At 59.9% G+C, this 19,046-nt stretch overlaps 2 protein-coding genes across 2 annotated transcripts; one reads left to right on the forward strand and one right to left on the reverse strand.

Moving 5' to 3' along the window:
- Positions 1–514: 514 nt before the first annotated feature.
- Positions 515–5,164, reverse strand: TMEM221 (transmembrane protein 221). Its single transcript, XM_030466446.1, has 3 exons — positions 4,855–5,164; positions 1,856–1,941; positions 515–1,290 (listed from the first exon to the last, which is right to left on the reverse strand). Exons 1-3 carry the CDS (start codon positions 5,154–5,156, stop codon positions 788–790), a joined length of 891 nt encoding a protein of 296 aa, XP_030322306.1. The 5' UTR covers positions 5,157–5,164; the 3' UTR covers positions 515–787.
- A 3,376-nt stretch (positions 5,165–8,540) lies between these two features.
- MEF2B (myocyte enhancer factor 2B) lies at positions 8,541–18,592 on the forward strand. Its single transcript, XM_030466491.1, has 9 exons — positions 8,541–8,639; positions 14,364–14,443; positions 14,880–15,083; positions 15,618–15,747; positions 15,803–15,967; positions 16,931–17,076; positions 17,517–17,610; positions 17,717–17,807; positions 18,218–18,592. The coding sequence occupies exons 2-9, from the start codon at positions 14,390–14,392 to the stop codon at positions 18,516–18,518; spliced, it is 1,185 nt and encodes a 394-aa protein (XP_030322351.1). The 5' UTR covers positions 8,541–8,639; positions 14,364–14,389; the 3' UTR covers positions 18,519–18,592.
- The last annotated feature ends 454 nt before the right edge of the window (positions 18,593–19,046 follow it).

The raw sequence follows: 19,046 nt of genomic DNA on the forward strand, positions 1-19,046 counted from the left end.
TTCCTCTGTGTGCCAGGGAGTTGATGAGGTTGCTTTTAGTGAGAACAAAAATAAGGAGAGAAGAAGAAGAAAAAAAAAAATGTGCTGTCTAAAACTGTTGCTCACTCAGGCTGGGGGGGTCTTGGATCCTGCTGGCTTTGTGTGTTTCCAAGGGCAGGGAGCAAAACAAAGATGTGGGAGCCTTTCAAGTGGAAAAATAAAAAATGGGACACTTTTTTTTAAAAAATAGCCAAGAAAAAGGACTTTTTTCATCCCCTGTCAAACAAACAGCTTGGGAGGTGACTTGGAAATGCAGCTCCAGTGTTCAAATCTCCTGAAAGCACCAGGTCTGTTCTGCTGGGCACAATTCCCAAAGAAATTCCTCATGCTCAGGAGGCTCCTCTGCCTCCACCTTGCTTCTTCATCACCTCCCTCTGGTTTGTAGCCTGGCTGGGGAGCTGTGATGAGGAGCCTTGGGGTGGTGCTGGCTCCTGAGGACTGGATGGAGGATGAGGATGATGAGGAGGATGGAAGATGAGGATGGAGGATGAGGATGAAGGGGAAAGAGGAGGATGAGGAGGATGGAGGAGGAGGATGAAGGATGAGGAGGAGAAGGATGGAGGAGGATGAGATTGGAGGATGGAGGATGAAGAGGAAGATGAGGATGGAGGATGAGGATAAGGATGATGAGGATGGAGGAGCTCCCTGCTGCTCTGCTGGGACAGGACGTGTCTGAAGCTCTCAGGATGACACAAATCTTGTCCCTGTTTCCCTGCAGCTCCCCAGGGAGGAGGGGAAAAGGTTCCACTCACACCAGAGTCGAGTCCTTGCCCGAGGCACCGGGTTTCCTGGCCAGCACGTTCCTCATTTCCTGCCTGATCCCATTCCAGGGCTTCCCCTGAGCCTGCAGCAGCCCTGACTCCAGTGTCCTGTGTGTCCTGCTCAGGTTGGAGCTTTCCTGCTCGGAGGGAATTCCAGGGCTGGCTGAAGAGGTGAGGTGGCTGCTGGCTGGAGATTTCCCTCCTGGGAAAAGAGGGAAGGAGAATTCCCGGTGGAACTCTGCTGAGGAAGCAGGAGCAGCAGTCAGGTTCTTGTTGTTGAGGTCACTGGTGGAGGATTCAGGAGGCTGAGCTGAGTTGTTCTCATAAAGGGTGTGGGAAATCTCAGAGGGAATGTGGTGGGAAACTTGGGAAGCTCGGATCAGGGCGTGTGTGACCGTGATGAGCAGGACAAGGACACCAGAGGAGAGGATGCAGGCACTGGCAATGCCTCCCTCCAGCTCAAAGAGCAGCAGCATGGAGATGGCCAGAGCTGGAAGGGAAGGAGGAGGAAGAACAGGGAATTATTGAGGTTGGGAAGGAATTATTAAGGATGGAAAAGACTCATTAAGGTTGGGAAAAGACTCATTAAGGTTGGGAAAAGACTCATTAAGGTTGGGAAAGACTCATTAAGGTTGGGAAAGACTCATTAAGGTTGGGAAAAGAATTATTAAAGTTGGAAGGAATCATTAATGTTGGGAAAGAATCATTAAAGATGGAAAAAAATCATTAAGGTTGGGAAAAGAATTATTGATGTTGGGAAAGAATTATGAAGGTTGGGAAAAGGATCATTAAGGTTGGAAAAGAATCATTAAGGTTGGGAAAGAATTATTAAGGTTGGGAAGGAAACATTGAAGTTGGAAAAGGATCATTAAGGTTGGGAAAAGACCTTTGAAGCTTCTTGAGGACCCACCAGGCCCCGTGACCCTTGCAAGGCTCCACCAGCCCAGAAGGTTTGGGGGAATTTTGGGGCTGGCAAAGTCCTTTGGACACCAAACCCAACGTTGAAGGGGAAATTCCCAGATCCCAAGGGCCCGGGGGGGTCACTGAGCACTTGCCTGCCAGGTAGACAGAGACCCCACAGCAGAACAAGGCGATGGCTGCGTGACGAACCCTCCGGCTGTCCAGGAGGAACCAGGCTGCCCTGCAAAAAGGAGGAAAAAATCCAAATTTGGGGATTCTGTCCAACCTAAACCTCCCCTGGCACAACTTGAGACCCTGCCCTCTTGTCTTGCTGAGAGTTGCCTGGGAAAAGAGCCCAACCCCCCCCTGGCTCCAACCTCCTTTCAGGGAGTTGGAGAGAGTGATGAGGTCTCCCCTGAGCCTCCTCTTCTCCAGCCTCAACACCCCCAGCTCCCTCAGCCCTTCCTCACAGCAATTCTGCTGGATCCCTTCACAGCCTCCTTGCTCTTCTCTGGACCTGCTCCAGCACCTCAAGCTCCTTCCTGAGCTGAGGGGCCCAGAACTGGACACAGGACTCAAGCTGTGGCCTCACCAGAGCTGAGCACAGGGGCAGAATCCCTTCCCTGGACCTGCTGGCCACGCTGTTCCTGAGCCAGCCCAGGATGCCATTGGCCTTCTTGGCTACCTGGGCACACTGCTGGCTCCTGTTCAGCTTCCTGGCAATCCAAACTCCAAAGTCCCTTTCTGCCACTCTGTGCCCAGCCTGGAGCTCCCCATGGGGTTGTTGTGGCCAAAGTGCAGGACCCGGCACTTGGAATGTTGAACCTCATCCCCTTGGGATCATCCCAACTCTCCAGTCTGTCCAGGTCCCTCTGCAGAGCCCTCCTGCCTTCCAGCTGATCCACACTCCCCCCCCATCTTAGTGTCATCTGCAGATTTGCTGATGATGGACTCAATCCCCTCATCTAAATCATCCATAAAGATATTGAACAGAACTTGGTGTCAGGCAGGGCCAGGTTCTGGCCTCACCCTTGGGATTGGTTTCCAGCACTCGGATTTCAGGGCTTTTGTCTGGAGGGGGCTTGGTGCTTGGATTGTCCTTAACCCAGATGAAAAGGTTCTTTTCCAACAGGGCTTTTGTTCCTCTGGGCTTCTCCCCCCCCTTCTCCACACCCCCCTTTGGGGCCTCTTAGGAGCTGGATTGACCTGGAAAACTTCAGTCCTGGCTGGGATTGTTGGGAGGCTGCTGTCACCCTAGGGTGCCTGCACTAATTGGGAGAGGGATCAGGAGGGGGGTTGGAAACCCGATGGACCAGGATGCTGGGAAGCCCCAAATAGTTCCCTGAAACAACAGCTCGGGGTGCACAAGACCTCGCTGATCCCCCCCAAAAAAATCCCAGGAAGCTGTTTGGAAACACATCCTGGATTGGAAGGCCAAACCTCCTCCTGGCTGGACCAGGACTTGGGAATGGGGAAGCTGTGTGCTGGCTCAGCCTCCCCCGTGGGGTTGTTTGGCCCCCTCCTGGGCTTGTGGTAGCCCCTGGGCTGTTGCCACCCGCGTGGAGAAGTCCTCAGCAGCCCCAAAACTGGGGCTTTGTTTCCCTAATTACCTGAGGGGGGGCTGGAGGATTAGAGGAGGGGAGGAGGGACTTTGTTTGGAGCTGGCTCTGAGGAGCTGAGTGGTGATGCGGGGTGACAGCCACGATGTGGGAAAAGGGCCCCGGGACGTGAGTGGGTCCCCTAATGAAACCAGAACCCGGCTGACACTGTCCCATGTCACCAAGGAGAGGGGCTGCATCCTGCTAGGGGACACACCAGCATCTCCCTGTCCCCAAAATGTGGCTTTTCCCTCCCAAACTTAACAAAAACAAACAACTCAGGTGGCTGCTGGGGAAACTGAGGCACGGCCACATTGAGTGACCCCAACCCAGGGCTCCCAATGCTTTAGATCACCTGCAGCAAAGCCAAACCCAGCCTGGGGAGCTCTGACTTTACCTGTGCCCATCATCTGGTTGTTCCTTAGCCCTGTTCCTCTCTAAGTTGAACCCAAGAGCTCCAAAAATGGGGATTTTTTTACAGCCCAAATCGCAGCCCAACTGAACAGCCTGCTGGGGGATTTGCCAGCAGGAAATCTGCCCAAAAGAAACGAAGTTTGCTGCGGGGGGAACTCGGTGGTGAGCAGAAATATTTTGCTTTCTTTTGTTAACGAGTCCACGAAGCTTCAGCTCAGAGGATGCTGAGAGGAGCTGGTGCCACTTCCAGAGCCTGAGGGGTTAATTAGGACCCAAACGAACTGCTGAAACTTTATTATATTATGATGACTTTTCAATTAAGTCTGGGAGGTCCTAAAATGACCCCGTGGGGAATAGGGAGACCCCCCCCGTAGAGATCAGTTGCCCCCAAGATGCTTTTAAGTTTCATTATTTGCAAGTTGTTTGGGTTTGGGTGGGTTTTTTTGTTTGGTTTTTCGTTTGTTTGGTTGGTTTTTTGTTTGTTTGTTGGGGTTTTTTTAACTTCAGACCCAGGAGTGAAGCGGGGCAGAGGAGCCACCACCCACCCAGCCCAAATCTCAGCTGAGAACTGAGGGGGATTCAGCACCCAAAGGGTGTCCCAGGTCCCTGCAGGCACCGCAGGGGGGGATTTTGTGACCCCCCAAGTGCCAGAAGTATCGTTCCCCCTCCCCCCCCCCTTTAACAGGGACAGGGGGGCCTCAACAACAACAAAAAAACACCCAAACAAAAAAAAAAAAGTGAGATCTTGAGGTGCAGGAGGAGCTGACACCGAGGGGACCCCTCACCCTCCTTGCACCCCTCATTCCTTCCAGCCCCGTCCCCCGCAGGCCCCCCCCTTCCTCCCCAATCCTCTGCAGCCCCCCAGGACCCTGTACCCCTCCCCGACATCCCCGGGCTGTCCCCATAACCCCCCTGCACCCCCAAACCCTGCTGCCCTCCTCTACAGTCCCCCTCTTCCTCCCCAACCCTCTGCAGCAGCCCCCCAGGACCCTGCACCCCTCCCCGACATCCCCGGGCTGTCCCCATAACCCCCCTTGCACCCCCAAACCCTGCTGCCCCCCAAGCCCCGCTGTCCCTCGAACCCCCTGCACCCCCAAGTCCCGGTGTGTCCCGTGTCCCCCCCGTCCCCCCGGGGCTCTCACCGCTCGGGGCCGCGCTGCCCCCGGCAGAGCTCGGTGCTGAAGTAGCCGTGGAGGAGGCAGAGGAGGAGGCAGCTTAGGTTCAGAACCAAGCAGAGCGAAGCCAGCACCGCCGATACCGGCAGCAGAACGGCGGCCACCGACTCCGGTAGAGCCCCTCGAACGGCACCGGCACCGGCACCGGGACCGCTGCGCCCCGACGGCAGCTGGAAGATGAGGCTGGAAGCGAGCAGGGCCATGGCGGCTGCCAATGTCCCAAAGAGCAGCAGCACCGTCAGGGCCCGCTGCGGGTAGGTGGAGGGCATGGCGGAACCGGGACCGGGTACCGAATGGAAAAGGCACCAGGAAACCGGGACCACCGGGACCGGGGAGGGGGCGGCACCGGGAAGCGGGCGTTTACCGGACCGGCAAACCCGCTTCACGCCCCTAAAGTTGCGTGGGCTTCGGTCCCGGTGCTCCCAGGATGGGGAACCACGAATTGGCACCGGGCCGGGAGCACCGCTCGGTGCTACGGAGCTGCGGCCCCACTGGGTGTTCCCCTCCCTCCTCCTTGTCCCGGGACCGGCCGGGGCGGGTTGGTTCTGCCTCCCGGTACCGCCCATCGCCGCAGCCCAGCGGGCCGGGACCTCCCCCCCACTCCCGGGCGGCTCCGCCCCAACCCCTCGGCGGGGCCCCGGAGCTTCTTTGAGGAGGGACCGGGGGGGTCCATCCAGCCCCCTCCCACCCCAACGGGGCCCCGGAGCCTCTTTGGCCCGGTGGAGCCAATGGGGGGGCGGATGGAGGGAGCGGGAGGAGGGAGCTCCAAGGGGTCCATTTGGGTTCGGGTGGATGGACAGAGGGACAGGGGGGTGCTGCATCCTGTCACACACACACCCCCCCCCAGTGCCCAGGGTCAGCCCCCGTTTTCCTGGGAAAATCCTGGGATTCACCCCAAGGTATGGAGCGACGGGAGGGGGTGAGGGTGATGAGGAGGGGGCCCCGTGGGGGCCTGATCCTGCTCTCCCGTGGGAAGAGTCGTGTTCAGCCTCCACCTGCCACGGGAACATCCTTGCCAGATTGGGAGTGACCCCTCCCCAAAAATGTCCCCGGTCCCACAAGGCTGAGAAAAGCCCCGTCAGCCCCGGGCCCTTGGGGCCAGCACCAGTTTCCCGTGGCTTATAAATATCCTGGGAAACACGAGTGCCTTTTCCCCCGGGATCCATCCCACCAGCGGGTTCCCCATGGGAACCGGGGAGGATTTGGGGAGGATTAATTCAAGAAAATTCCCTCTACAGGTCACCTGATACCTTGGGAAAGACCCCGCACCTCAGGAGCAGCGGGGAAACTGAGGCAGGGGGTTCCCCACTCATACCCACCCCCCCGAAAACCCACGTCCCCTGTGTCAGAGACGAGGGGACATCGGGATCGGGCTTTTCCTTGGCTGTTTTGGGGACTCTGCCAGGGGACAGGGTGTGACACCAACTCTTCCAGCCTGGTGGCATCAGCTCTTGGGTCGGTGCCCGAGCCTGGCTGTGGGACCTGGCCGGGGGTGGCCTCTCTGTCTGGCAGAGTTGTGGCCCTCCTGGCCTTCCCGTCCCGCGTGGGTGGTTCCTGCTGGCACCCTCAGCTCCGCCCGGAGCCGTGTGGGACCCGGGGCTATTTTGGAAGTCGGTGTTGTTGGCCTTGGCCGGCAGAGAGGGGTTTGGCTCCCGGCTCCTTTCCAGCTCTGTTTGCATTTTTTGGGCTGGGGGGGTGAGGGGGGGAGAGGAGGGGGATGATGTCGGTCCCCAAACGCCACTGGGGTTTGGCCCAATGTCCCCACACCAGCTCCCGGTGTTCCTGTGGATGGGAGAGGGGACAGAGCTCAGCCCCGTGGCACTTGGGATGGGGGGCTCAGCCCTCTGCTCCCAGAAGTTCTGGCTCCCCAAAACCCCAGGGTTTGGAGGCAGGAAGGACCTCAAGAGGGAGCTCAAAGCTTTCAAGGTGCTGGGGAGCAGCCCGGCCCGGGCACCCCTGACCCTGGGGGTCCAGGCAGCCCCCAAGCAGCGGGTTCTGCTGCTATGGCTGGGAAAAAAGCCCCGAGGTGGATGCGAGGGGACAAGCAGGGAGGTCCCAAGGCCCGGGCAGGCAAAGAGTCACCCTGAGTGTCCCCAAACCCTGTCCCAGGGCGGGATGGGGCATCCAGATGTGTCGCCTCAGGCTTTGCAGCTGCCAGGATGCTGCTCTGCGATGCTCTGGGACTTCTGCTCCCCCTCCCACCTCCTCTTCAGGATCAATTAAGATTATGAGCGGGGCTAATTAACAGCCTGATAATTGCACTTTGAAGCCCTCCATAAATCACGAGCTTTAAAAGCTGATTTAAGAAAGATGTGTCCTCTGCCAGCAGCCTAAACAGAGAGCCTGCTCCTGTATCCCTACCTCTCCAGCCCCTCTTTCCGAATTCCCAAGGGTTGGAACAGGACCCTTGGCCTGGCTGGGCTGGAAGGACGTGTCCCCTCCATGTCGGGCTGGGGTGGGACCTGATTTCCAGGCAGCTCTTCCTAACCCCCTTCCCACCTGCAGCCTGGAAGGCTCCACTCACACAGTGGGAGCTCGGGAATTGCACCAGTGAACAGGGATATTCCCTGTGGGAATCCCACAGGTGATGGAGCAGCATCCACCTCCCTTCCCTCTGCCAAGTCCCCACGGAGTCATCTCCAAAGGTTTCCAGACAGAGGTTCCACAGCCCCCTGGGGCCTCTGCTCCCCCCTCGGGATGCTCCAGCACGGAGCAGGATTCTGCCACCTCCCCCAGGCTGGGAGTGGGGACAACATTGGATTGTCCCAGGTGTCACCAGGACCTGTCCCTCTGCTCCGTGGTGCCCCTGGGGGACACACAGTGGGATTGGGTTGGTTTTTGTCCCCAGCAGCCATAGGGAGGTTTTGCTCAGCATCCCCAGGCACGTCCTCACGGTGTCCCTCAGGTTGTGTCACTGTGGCTCAGGGTGACAGCACGGGGACAAGGTGTCCAAAATGGGGGGCACTTCATTTATAAAAATAAAAATATTTAAAACTAAAAGCCAAAACCAACAAGGGAGCAGGTTGGGTGACTCCTTTCCCAACTGGGAACCAGTGGTGGCTTTCATGCTGGTGAGGTTTATTTTTTACTGTGCTGTCCCTGAGCCCTTGAGGACCTTGGAGACCCCAGGGACCCCCCCAATCTGTACCCGAAGGGGCTGGCAGTGCTGGGGGGGTCCCCTGAATCCAAGATGGGGCTCGGGGATTTTTTTGTGGGCCAAACTCTGTTCCTGGCCCTGCATCCAGGTTCCCCCATCCCATCCGGAGCCTCAAGGGGTGAGGGCACAGCATCCCCCCGAGACCCCCCCCAAAACTTCACCTCCATCCCACCCCCCGAATTCCCACGGGCTCACCCACGTCCTCTCTGCCCGAACCCCTCATCCAAGCCCCCCAAGTCCCCCCATCCTCCTCCTAAATCCCAATTTCCCCCCATTCCAGCACCCGAAACGTCCCAATCCTCACCCCCCCATCTCCCCTGCCCGTCACTTTGGCCCCGCCCCTTTCCCCGTTGTGGGCGGGGATATGCAAATCACACATCAAAACACACCAATAGCGAGCGAGTCCTACGTCCATATGCAAATATCCATCCGGAGTGGGCGGGGTTATGCAAATGTGGACGGCGCGGCTCGAGCTGGCAACGGGCAGCGCTGGGAACAGGGATCGGGACCGGCACCGGGGTTTGGACCGGCACCGGAACCGGGCACCCGCGGCCGATTCGGCGGGAGCTGCCGAGGACGGAGAGCCGGTGTCCAGGTGCGTGTCCAGGTGCGTGTCCCGGTGCGGGGAGAGGGATCCCGCACCCCCCGGGGGGGGTTGGAAGTTCCGCTCCGGTACCACCGGTACCGGGGATGTGGGGGGAGCGGTGGCTGCCGCACTCCCCATGCTCCATCCCCGAGTCCCCACGGGGTTGCGGGTGGCCCCACGCACTCCGCCGCTCGCCCCGACGGGACGCGCGGACTCGGGGAACTGGGCCGGTCCCGGGGAGGTGTCGGTGCGGCCGGTTCGGCGCCCCGCGGGCTGCCCGGGGCCCGGCTGAGCCCCCGTCCCCCGCCCCGCTGTCTGGGGCTGGAGGGCTATAAAAAGCCTGCGGTTTGCGCCGCGCTCGGCCCGGTTATTTTTACTCCTCTCTGTGCAGGGAGGAACGCCCGGGTTTAACCCAAAAGTGCAGCCTGGGTGGCAGCCGCCCTGTCCCGGTCCCCCCCTCCCCATCCCCGGCCGCCTCCCGAGTCTGCCGAGGCCTTCAAGTGCTGGGGTTGAGGGGAAACTGAGGCACGGAGCTGTCCCGCCGAGGCCTTCAAGTGCTGGGGTTGAGGGGAAACTGAGGCACGGAGCTGTCGGCTGAGGTGACGCGGGACTGGGACACCCCCGGGACAGGGTTGGTGGGTGGCCGCGGGTGGCATGTCCCTTTGTCACCTGGTGGAGAGCGAGGTGGCTCCTGCTGCTCGTCCGTGGCTTCACTTTTTTAATAAGGGAAAATTCCCCCGAGCTGCCACCCGTGGGGTTTGGGTGGTGATGAATTCAGATGGCAGCCAGAGTGTGACACCAGGGACCTGTCCTGCGTGGGGGGGGTTGGACAGTTGGGAAGGGAACAGAGGTGACCCGGCTTTTCCACAACACGGGTGACGTGGGGGAGCCCCGTGGAGCTCAGTGGGGGAGAAGGATTTGGGATGGAGCTGCGGGCCCCAGGTTGGATTTAAGAGAAACATTCCCACTCCTCTCCAAGCCCAGGGCACTGAGGAGAAACCCCCTCTCTCCCCACTCCCACGGAAGGAAAACCTGCGTGGTGCAGGATGGGGATCCCCCACTAGCCCCAGGGATCCCAGAAGGGATGGGGAGGGGTGACTGTATTTAAACCCCTTGGATTTCCCTCCTTTTCACGAGAATTACAGGAGGATTTCCTGGATCAACCCAGGTTTGTAAGGCACGAAGCCCCAACGCCACGGGGATGGGCTCAGGCCAACAATCAGCAACTTCTGGGAATAATTTCCCAGTCCCGGGTGGGATGTGGGGTTTGGTTTTGTTTTTTTTTCTCTTGGTGCTGCCAACACCCAGCAGGAAAAGGTGGTCTGGGTTCCATGTGTCCATCTGCCTCGGTTTTTTGGGGAGGGTTATTCAGACTTTCACAGTCATTTGGGAACCAAAAAGCCTCCACACATTGCTGGGCTTCACCCACCAGCACCCAGCTGTGGCACTTTCGGTCTGTGTCACCCCAAACGGGATGGACCCAGACCTGGGTGGCAGCTGAGTGTCCCCCAGCTCAAGAGGAGCTTGGGGGGCGGGGGGGGGGGGGAAATCGATTTTAATTTCCCCTTGGAACTTTGCTGGGTGATGCTGGGGAGATGGGGGATTAATTAGTGGAGGTGACCCCCCCACCCTCAGCACCCTGATGTCCCCCTGCAGCACCCAGTCCCCACCTCAGGGCTCTCTGGTTTGGACTGGAGAGCTGTTTCCACAACCTATAAAAATCCTGACAACCCCCCAGGAAGAAATCCTGGGAATTTTTGGCTTCCAAAACACCCCCCCTGGAAGCCGGGCTGGATGTGTCCCAACACCAGGACCCCCCTAATGGGGTTCCAGCCCCATTTCAAACCCATTGCAGTATCTGGCCTGGTTCCCCCCCTTCTCTCTCCCAGGGATTTTCCTGCTCAGATTTTTCCCTCAAAAAGATGGGATGAAAACTCTTTTTCTCCCACTTTAATGGAGTTTCTGCCCCAACAAACTGGTTTTTGGAGGCTGCCCAGTGCTGACCACAGCTACACACTTGACTGCTTTGTCGTCCCCCCCTATTTCTACCCATCCACCTTTTAGACTTGCAGCAAAACGCCCATAATTTGGTCAAAAGGGCCTTTTCCATCTGAATTTCTCCTTGGGATAGGTGGGAGGATGAAATACTTGGGGCTCAGAGACCTTGACCTGGGGTTTTCCCCTAACAACCCCCCTGACTTCGACATGACAACGGAATTATTCTTTTGGTGATGGAAAAGAGGTCCTGGACCCACCCTCTGGTACCACTTGGAGCATCCCATGGAAAAAAAAACCCAAAAGCCCAAAACCAAACAACCCCCCTCCCCTCAAATCGTTCTCTTGGGGTTGGCTCCGTCTCAGGGTGTTAATGAGGAGCTGGGATAGGAAGTTTGTAGGCTCGGGCGTGATGCAAATGACCCCTGAAGATGTAGAGGAGTTAATTATAAACCTCGGGGGGGTGGGGGAGGGATGGGGTCGGGGTGAGAGCTGGCCCGGTGGGGAGGGGAAAACGAGCAGAGAGCTGGGGTTAAAAATACGGAGGTGTGGGAGGGAGAAGAGGGTCAGGAGTGGGGGAAAAACCTCCTCTCTCCAATAAAAAAACCCCAAAAATCCCAAACCCCACTTCTGAGGGCTGGAGAGCTTGGGTTGAGCTGGGGTTTGTTGGCTTTTTTTGTCCCCAGGATGGTTGAAAGAGGAGGCTCCATCCCCGGACTCCATCGTCGCCGTCCAGGGGGGCTCCCGAGGAGCCCTTTGGGAGGTTGGGAATTGGTGGGAAAAGCTAAAAATTGGGATTAACCCCCCTGAATTGGAAGGTTTGGGGGTTCCTTGGCTTCAGCTCCCCCAACCACGCTCCCGGATGCTCCTTCAGGGGCTCCCTCATCGCTGTCCCCAACCCTGGGGACAAGTTTGGAGGATGCCACCTCTCTGCCCCCCCCATCCTGCACAGCTCGGATAATCCCCTGCAGCCATTTATCTCCTGATCACCCAGCCTGGCAATTAAAATCCGGACTGAAACTCCCTCCCCATCCCCTCCCAACCCTTGATACCTCTCCGGGGGGGCCAGGGGGGGACCCAACGTCCTCGTTCTGCCGCACTGCGGTGGCCGAGGGACAAGGGACAGTGGGGACAGTGGGGACAGCCAGCCCAGACACCTCGTACCCCACTCCCGGAGCATCCCTCATCCTGCACCCCGACCCCGGAGCCCCCCCGGCCTGGGGGAGTTGGTGGCAGTGCCAGGGCTGCTCATGTCCCCGTGGGTCCCACGTGGCTGTGGTGGCCGAGGTGATGTCCCCGAAGGATCAGAGCTGTGACAAGCTGCTCCAGGAGGGCTGGCTGATGAAACCACCCTGCCACTTGCCACCCTGCCACCAGGTCTCTGATGGTTTTCCCGCAGAGGTGGGGGGGGATCAGTTGCCCCCAACCCAGCTCAGCCCACGGTCACTCTGCTCTGGGTCCCCAGCTCCCCCAACCCACTGGTGCTGTGGCTGCTGCTTCCTCTTGCCTCCCCCCTCCCCCCCCCATTCTGCTATTTTGAGGTCACTGTAGTATTGCCCCTTGGGTGCTGGCACCCCCTGGGACCCTGACAGCATCACCCTATAGGTGCTGGTAACCCACTGGAATACCTGCAGAGTCACCCTATGGGTGCTGGGACCCCCTGGGACCCTCACAGCATCACCCTGGGTGTGCTGGGACCCTTCAGAATCCTTGCAGCATCATTCCATGGGTGCTGGGACCCCCTGGGACCCTCACAGCATCACCCTGGGGATCCTGGGACTCCCCCGGGACCCTCACAGCATCACCCTATAGGGCTGGTAACCCCCTGGAACACCTGCAGAGTCACCCTATGGGTCCTGGGACCCCCTGGGACCCTCACAGCATCACCCTGGGGGTGCTGGGACCCTTCAGAATCCTTGCAGCATCATTCCATGGGTGCTGGGACTCCCCCAGGAGCCTGGGGGTGCCAATACTCACCCCCAGGACCCCTGCACCATCACCCATGGGTGCTGGGACCCTCCTGGGCCCACTCCCAGGATTGCCCTTGGCAGCATTTGATGTCCCCACTGCAGATGGGGGGGGGACACACACATCCTTTTGTCCCCAACACCCTGGAGCCTTCAAAATAAAATAAAATCAAATAAAAAGCAGACATTGGGATGAGGCCATGCAGGGGTTGGGGGTTCACAGCCAGGTGAGCACCCCCAGACCCAAACCCAGCAACCCCCCAGGAACAGCTCCTGTTTCTGCACCCCAAGTTATGGATGGGGGTGGGCAGGGGGGAGTTTCCCCCACTCGTGGACCCGTTTGGCCTCAGGTGTCAGTGCTGGGAGGGCAGCAAGAATGGTTGGGAAAACCTTTGGGTTTTTTTCACTAGGGAATCATTGGGGTTTTTTTGTGGTTTTTTCTTTTGGGGGTGGGGGCAGGGGGGGTCTCAGCACCCATCCTGTACCTTGGTGTCTTTCTTGCGTGGGCTCTGGGCCCCAGGGTGGCAGCGGGGCCGTGGGAACGGCAGCACAATTTCCTTCCATAAATTAAAATTAGTTTTGATCAGCTAAATATAGAGGCTGAGCAAGATGGTAAAATGGCAACGGGCTTGAGGAGGGGGAAGCAGGACAAGCTGGGGCACCCAAATCCCCAACCTGCACCCCTGGGGTGCTCCCTGAGCAGGGGAGAGGCTGCTGGGTGAGCTCGGGGGGGGTCCCAAGGTGCCACAGCACAAAGCTCCCAATTTTTTGACCTTCCCAGCCCCGTGGCCATGGCTTGGGGACAGAGGGGACAGAGCTGGCCCAGGTGTGCACCCACAGTGGGGTGAAGAGGGTGGGTGCCATTGGGAGTGAGTTGATGCCACCCATGGGTGCAGTGGCACTGGGGGACATCCCGATGGGGTTTTAGGGTGGGGGGGTAGCAAGGGGAGCAGGAATTAAGTCCCTGGGGTGGCAGAGGGGTGGCCAGGGGGTGTCACAGCCCTGGGGAAGGGCAGGGGGGGGGATGAAGGGTCCCTCCCTGGACTCCTGTCTGGCTCCCATGGTCTGGAGAGGTGGGTGGGTGGTTTCACTTTTCATCCAGCCACTTCCTGACCCGTGAATGGTGGGGGTCAAATTTAGTCTGCTCGTGTTAGAGGAGAAGAAAAAAAGAAAAAAAAACCCCTTGAACCTAAACCCAGCCCTTTTGTCATCCAGATCCTCCCAACCTCCCTTATAACCACCCTGCCTGGCTGGGGTGCACCAGCAGCAGCACCCAGGGCAGGGTGGGAGCTTTGGGTGCTTTGGGTGGGTGCTGGGCTGATCCTCTGCTGCCAGCCAGGGACCTGGCACCATCACACCACAGCTTTTGGGATAGTACATGCAGGTTCCTGGGGTCCCCAGGGCTGGGGTGATGGGTAACACTGAGAGAAAAAAAAAAAAAAATCTGGATGGAGAAAAAAGAAAAAAAAAAAGAAAAAGAAAAAAAGAAAAAGAAAGAAAAAAAAGAAAAAGAAAAAGAAAAAAAAAAGAAAAAGAAAAAGAAAGAAAAAAAGAAAAAAGGGGAAAAAATGGAAAAAAGAGATAAAAAAAATGAAACTTCTCCCCAAAACTTCTTTTTTTCTTCTTTTTTTTTTTTTTTTTTTTTTTTTTTCATCCAAATGTATTTTTGGCAGCCAGAGGGGTGAAGAGGCCCCTGTGGGGCTGGGGCGGATGCTCGCTCAGCTCAAGCCTGGGCTCCAGGGGTTTTCAGGGTTTTCTCATTCTCTTCCAGCCCCTCCTCGAGGGTAGGAGGTGAAAATGGGCCGGAAAAAAATCCAGATCAGCCGGATACTGGATCAACGGAACCGGCAGGTAGGAACCTCTGGGAGGTGAGGGGCACAGGGAGCCACGAAGGGCTCTGCTCCCATTTTTTTCATGGGTGCTACATCCTCCAGAGCCAGGGGGGACCCAGGAGGAGGATTTTATAGAACTCCAGACTAGTTTGGGTTGGAAGGGACCCTAAAGCTCATCCAGAACCCACACCAGGGGCAGGGACACCTCCCAGCAGCCCAGCTTGCTCCAACTTCAACACTACCAAGGATGGAGCAGCCGCAGCTTCTGAGGGCAACCTCACCCCCCAAAATTACTTCTGAGTGTCCAACCTCCCCCAGTTTAAGGCCGTTCCCTCCTCATCCCATCGCTCCACCAAAAGTCCCTCCATCCCCAGCTTTCCCCCTGCCGGGAAGGGCTGGATGGAGGGATCCTGGTGGGCAGCATCCCCTCCTCCCCTTCCTCCCCCCGCCCCCAGGTGACCTTCACCAAGCGGAAATTCGGGCTGATGAAGAAGGCGTACGAGCTGAGTGTCCTCTGCGACTGTGAGATCGCCCTCATCATCTTCAACAGCACCAACCGGCTCTTCCAGTACGCCAGCACCGACATGGACCGGGTTCTGCTCAAGTACACCGAGTACAGCGAGCCCCACGAGAGCAGGACCAACTCTGACATCCTCCAGGTAGGGCACAAAAAGTTTGGGGAAAGCGCCAGGGTGGGTATGGGACCCTCCCCACCACCCCTGCTCTTCATCCCCCCTGCTCCTCATCCCCCTGCTCCTCAACCTCCCGTTCCTCAACCTTCTGCTCATCCCCCTGCTCTTCATCCCCCCTGCTCTTCATCCCCCCTGCTCCTCAACCTCCTGCTCCTCATCCTCCTGCTCCTCATCCCCCTGCTCCTCATCCCCCTGCTCCTCATCCTCCTGCCCTTCATCCCCCCCTGCTCCTCAACCTCCTGCTCCTCATCCTCCTGCTCTTCATCCTCCTGCTCCTCATCCCCCTGCTCCTCATCCCCCTGCTCCTCATCCTCCTGCCCTTCATCCCCCCCTGCTCCTCATTCTGCTTCTTATCCCCCTGCTCCTCAACCTCCTGCTCATCCCCCTGCTCCTCAACCTCCTGCTCATCCTCCTGCTCCTCATCCTCCTGCTCTTCATCCCCCTGCTCCTCATCCTCCTGCCCTTCATCCCCCAACTTTTCCCCCCTTTTTCCCTTCCCAGACCCTCAAGCGCAAGGGGCTGGGGCTGGAGACCCCCGAGCTGGAGCTGGAGGACGGGACGGACCCCGGGGACAAGGGGCGGAGGCTGAGCGAGGGCTCGGACCTGGCGGGGCCCCGGCCCCGGTTCTACGTGAGTCGTTGCCGTCCCGACGGTGTCCCCGACGGTCCCATTGTCCCCTCCTCTTCCTCCTCCTCCCTCACCTCCCCTCCCCTCGTCCCCGCAGAACCCAGAGGCCACCGAATGTCCCCTGGGCAGCCCCAGTGACTCCCCCCAAAGCCAAGGTCGCCCACCCACCTTCAAACCGGCAGCACCGAAGCCACCGGGACGCTCACCGGGACCTTTGCCCCCAGGTACCCAAAGGGGGGATCGGAGGGGAAGGTCCCTGCCGTGTCCTCGCTATCCCCGCAGGGGTTTTCCCGGCTGGGTACCTCGTGTAAAACTCCTCTGGCAGCATCTCCCGGGGATTTGGGGCGTGGGTAGGGAGCAGCTGTGGCAACACCGTCCCCTGTGTCCCCCCCAGCTTCTTCCTGCACCCCGGGCACCCCACTTGGGCACCCCATGTGAGATGGCACCAGCCCCGAGGGGGTGACAGGGACACGAGTGTCTCTGAGGCCACGCAGCAAAAAAAGGAGATGGAAAAAATGATGCTTGGGGCTTGAGCAGTGGAAATCCCCCCAGGGGCTGAGGGGGTGGCACAGGGGTAGCTGAACAATATGGGGTGTGATGTGGGGGTGCAGCACCCCCGTTTCCCGGGATGGGGACATCGTGATGGTCCCTGGCACGCTGAGTGTCCCTGCAGGAGGTCCTGGCTGCTCCCTGGGGAGCCAGGGATGGGGTGCCCCCCAGAGATGGGGTGCTCTCCAGGAATGGGGTGCTCCCAGGGGATGGGGTGCTTTCCAGGGATGGGGTGCTCCCTGGGGATGGGGTGCTCTCTAGGGACGGGATTCTCTCCAGGGATGGGGTTCTCTCCAGGAATGGGGTTCTCTCCAAGGATGGGGTTCTCTCCAAGGATGGGATGCTCCCAGGGGATGGGGTGCTCTCCAGGGATGGGGTGCTCTCCGGGGACAGGGTGCTTCCCATGGCAGGATCCTTTCAGGAGGGATTTTCTGGGCCCCAGCCTCTTCCTTCTCTCCACATTTCCTCCCTCCCCACCCCCCCAACAGCACCTCCCTCCTCTCAGAGGATGTGGCTTTGTTGCCACCACCACAACGAGGCCATGGCCAGTGCCCCCCAAAGAGCACCCCCCCTCCCCCAGGGACCCCACATCCCTCGGGGCATCCTCCCTGCATCCTCCTGTCCCTCTGTCTGTCCAGGTATTGGCTACCCCCTCTTCCCTGCTGGCAACCTGACACGAGCCCTGGCCACCAAGACCCCCCCCACACTCTACCTGGGGGCTGAGGGACAGAGACCTGAAAGCCACAGTAGCCAAGCTGGTGGCCGGAGCAGTGGCAGCGTAGTGGTGAGTGCCGGGGGGGGACATTGGCTCTGTGGTGGCCTCATGGTTGGGAGGTGTCCCTCCCACCCTGTCTGTGTGACCCCCCCCCGGGTGGGCTGGCTCTGGGTACCTTGGGTGTCTCTGATGCTCAGGGAGGGTGCTGAGCCCCCCTGGCCATGAGGGTCCCCTGGGGGTGGGTGCAGGATGCCTGGTGACACCGTGGGAGGGGGCAGCAGGGCATGTGGTGTGTGTGTCCTCCCTCCCCCCCCCCATATCACCGTGGCTGCTGTCCCTGGGGCCACACAGATGTCCCCAAATTCTTCTCCCACCTCCTCATCCCAGGCACTGGGGGACACGGGGAGGGGCTGAGGGGGAGGGATGCTGTGTCATGACCCCCCTACCACCCCAGGGGGTCAGCAGCATAAAGCCTGATTTGGGGGGGGGGGCACCCCGATTTCCCTCAGAGGCCGCTGTACCCCACTCTGCAGACCCTCAGCCCTGTGCTCACCCCGGGCAGCAGCCTCACCGGGTTCCCCTTCCTCACCCCCACCCAGGCAGGTAAGTCCGGGCTCCCCCACCCTCGGGACAGCATGGACACCCCCCTGGCTGTTATTTCCCCCCCCCTCTCCTGGCTCCTGCTCACTCTTGGCCTCCTGCTCGGCAGAATTTGGGGCTGGTGAGACCCCGGCCCCCTCGGGGTTCCTGCAGCCCGGCCCCCCCGCGTGGCAACACCCACGGGACGTGGCAGCACTGGGGTAAGGATGGGGGTGCAAAGGTGGGGGGGGGGCACACAGAGTGTGGGGATGAGCTGCTGCACCCATGGGTGCTACCTCCCAGCACCCAAAATGCAGCCCCCACTTAATGTGCTGGGGGGTCTCCAGCTTCACCCCAAACCCGGGGGGTGCACAGGATTGCCCCCCCCACGCACCTATTTCCACCCAGATTTCCACAAGGGACCTGTCCCCCGTGTCCCCTGTGTCCCCCATGTCCCCTGTGTCCCCCGTGTCCTCCCATGTCCCCCGTGTCCCCAGGTTCCCCACAGCCCTGCCCAGTGCCCCTCTGGCTGTGGTACCTGGAGTTTGGGGGGGGGGGGGGTGTCAGCACCGATAGGGAGGGGAAGGGGGGGGTTCAGGCCCAACTTCACTCCTCCTCCCCCCCACCCCAGGGTCAACAGCCGGATTGTCCCCCCCGAGGAGCCAACCCCGACCCCTGGCACGTCCCCCCAGCACCAGCCCATCAGCATCAAGTCAGAACGGGTCTCCCCAGGGCTGGGCACCCCCCAGCACCCTCCCACCCCCTTGGCCTCCCTAAGCGAAGTTTCTCGAGGCCCCGGAGACCTCCAGCAACGGGACGACTACGCCAAGGGGTACCCCTACCCCTCGGGGCCCCCCCGGCCCATGGCAGAGGAGCAGAGGGTCCCTGCTCCCCCACGGCGAGCACAGCCTCTGGATGTTTGGCAGAGATAGCGGGGGAGGAAGGGGGGGGAACACGACTAGGGGAGCATCCCCCCACTTCACCCCATCCTCAGCCCCCCCCGGGAAGCCCCCCGTGCCCTTTGCGATGCTGCCGGGGGGGGTCAGTGGTGCCCTGCAGGGTCCCGATCCCCCCACCCCGGGGCTGCAGCTCCTGGCAAGCCCCCTCCCCACCCCGGTATCCCCCCAGCCCCCCCAGTCTGCCAGCCCTCCCCTCCTTCGAGCTTTTCCCATCCCCCCTGTGAGACCAGAACCCCCCCACGGGGAGAGACGGGGGGGGTAGCGCTGCCCCCGTCCCCTGCTCGGTGGCTTCTGTCCGATTGTCCCTGTGCTCCAGCGTGTCCCCAACGAGCGGGAATGGCTGGGAACTGCCACGGGGGGGCAGCAGGACTGAGAGCATCAGCAACGGGTCCAGGCCGGCACCACCCCCCCCGACACAAAACCCCGTCCCAATCCCGCACCCAACCGGGGCGGGGGGAGGGAGGGTGCTCCGGGGGTCCCGCAGCGGGAGGGATGGGTGAG

The sequence above is a fragment of the Calypte anna genome, chromosome 28 (assembly GCF_003957555.1).
Source record: "Calypte anna isolate BGI_N300 chromosome 28, bCalAnn1_v1.p, whole genome shotgun sequence".
NCBI lineage: Eukaryota > Metazoa > Chordata > Aves > Apodiformes > Trochilidae > Calypte > Calypte anna.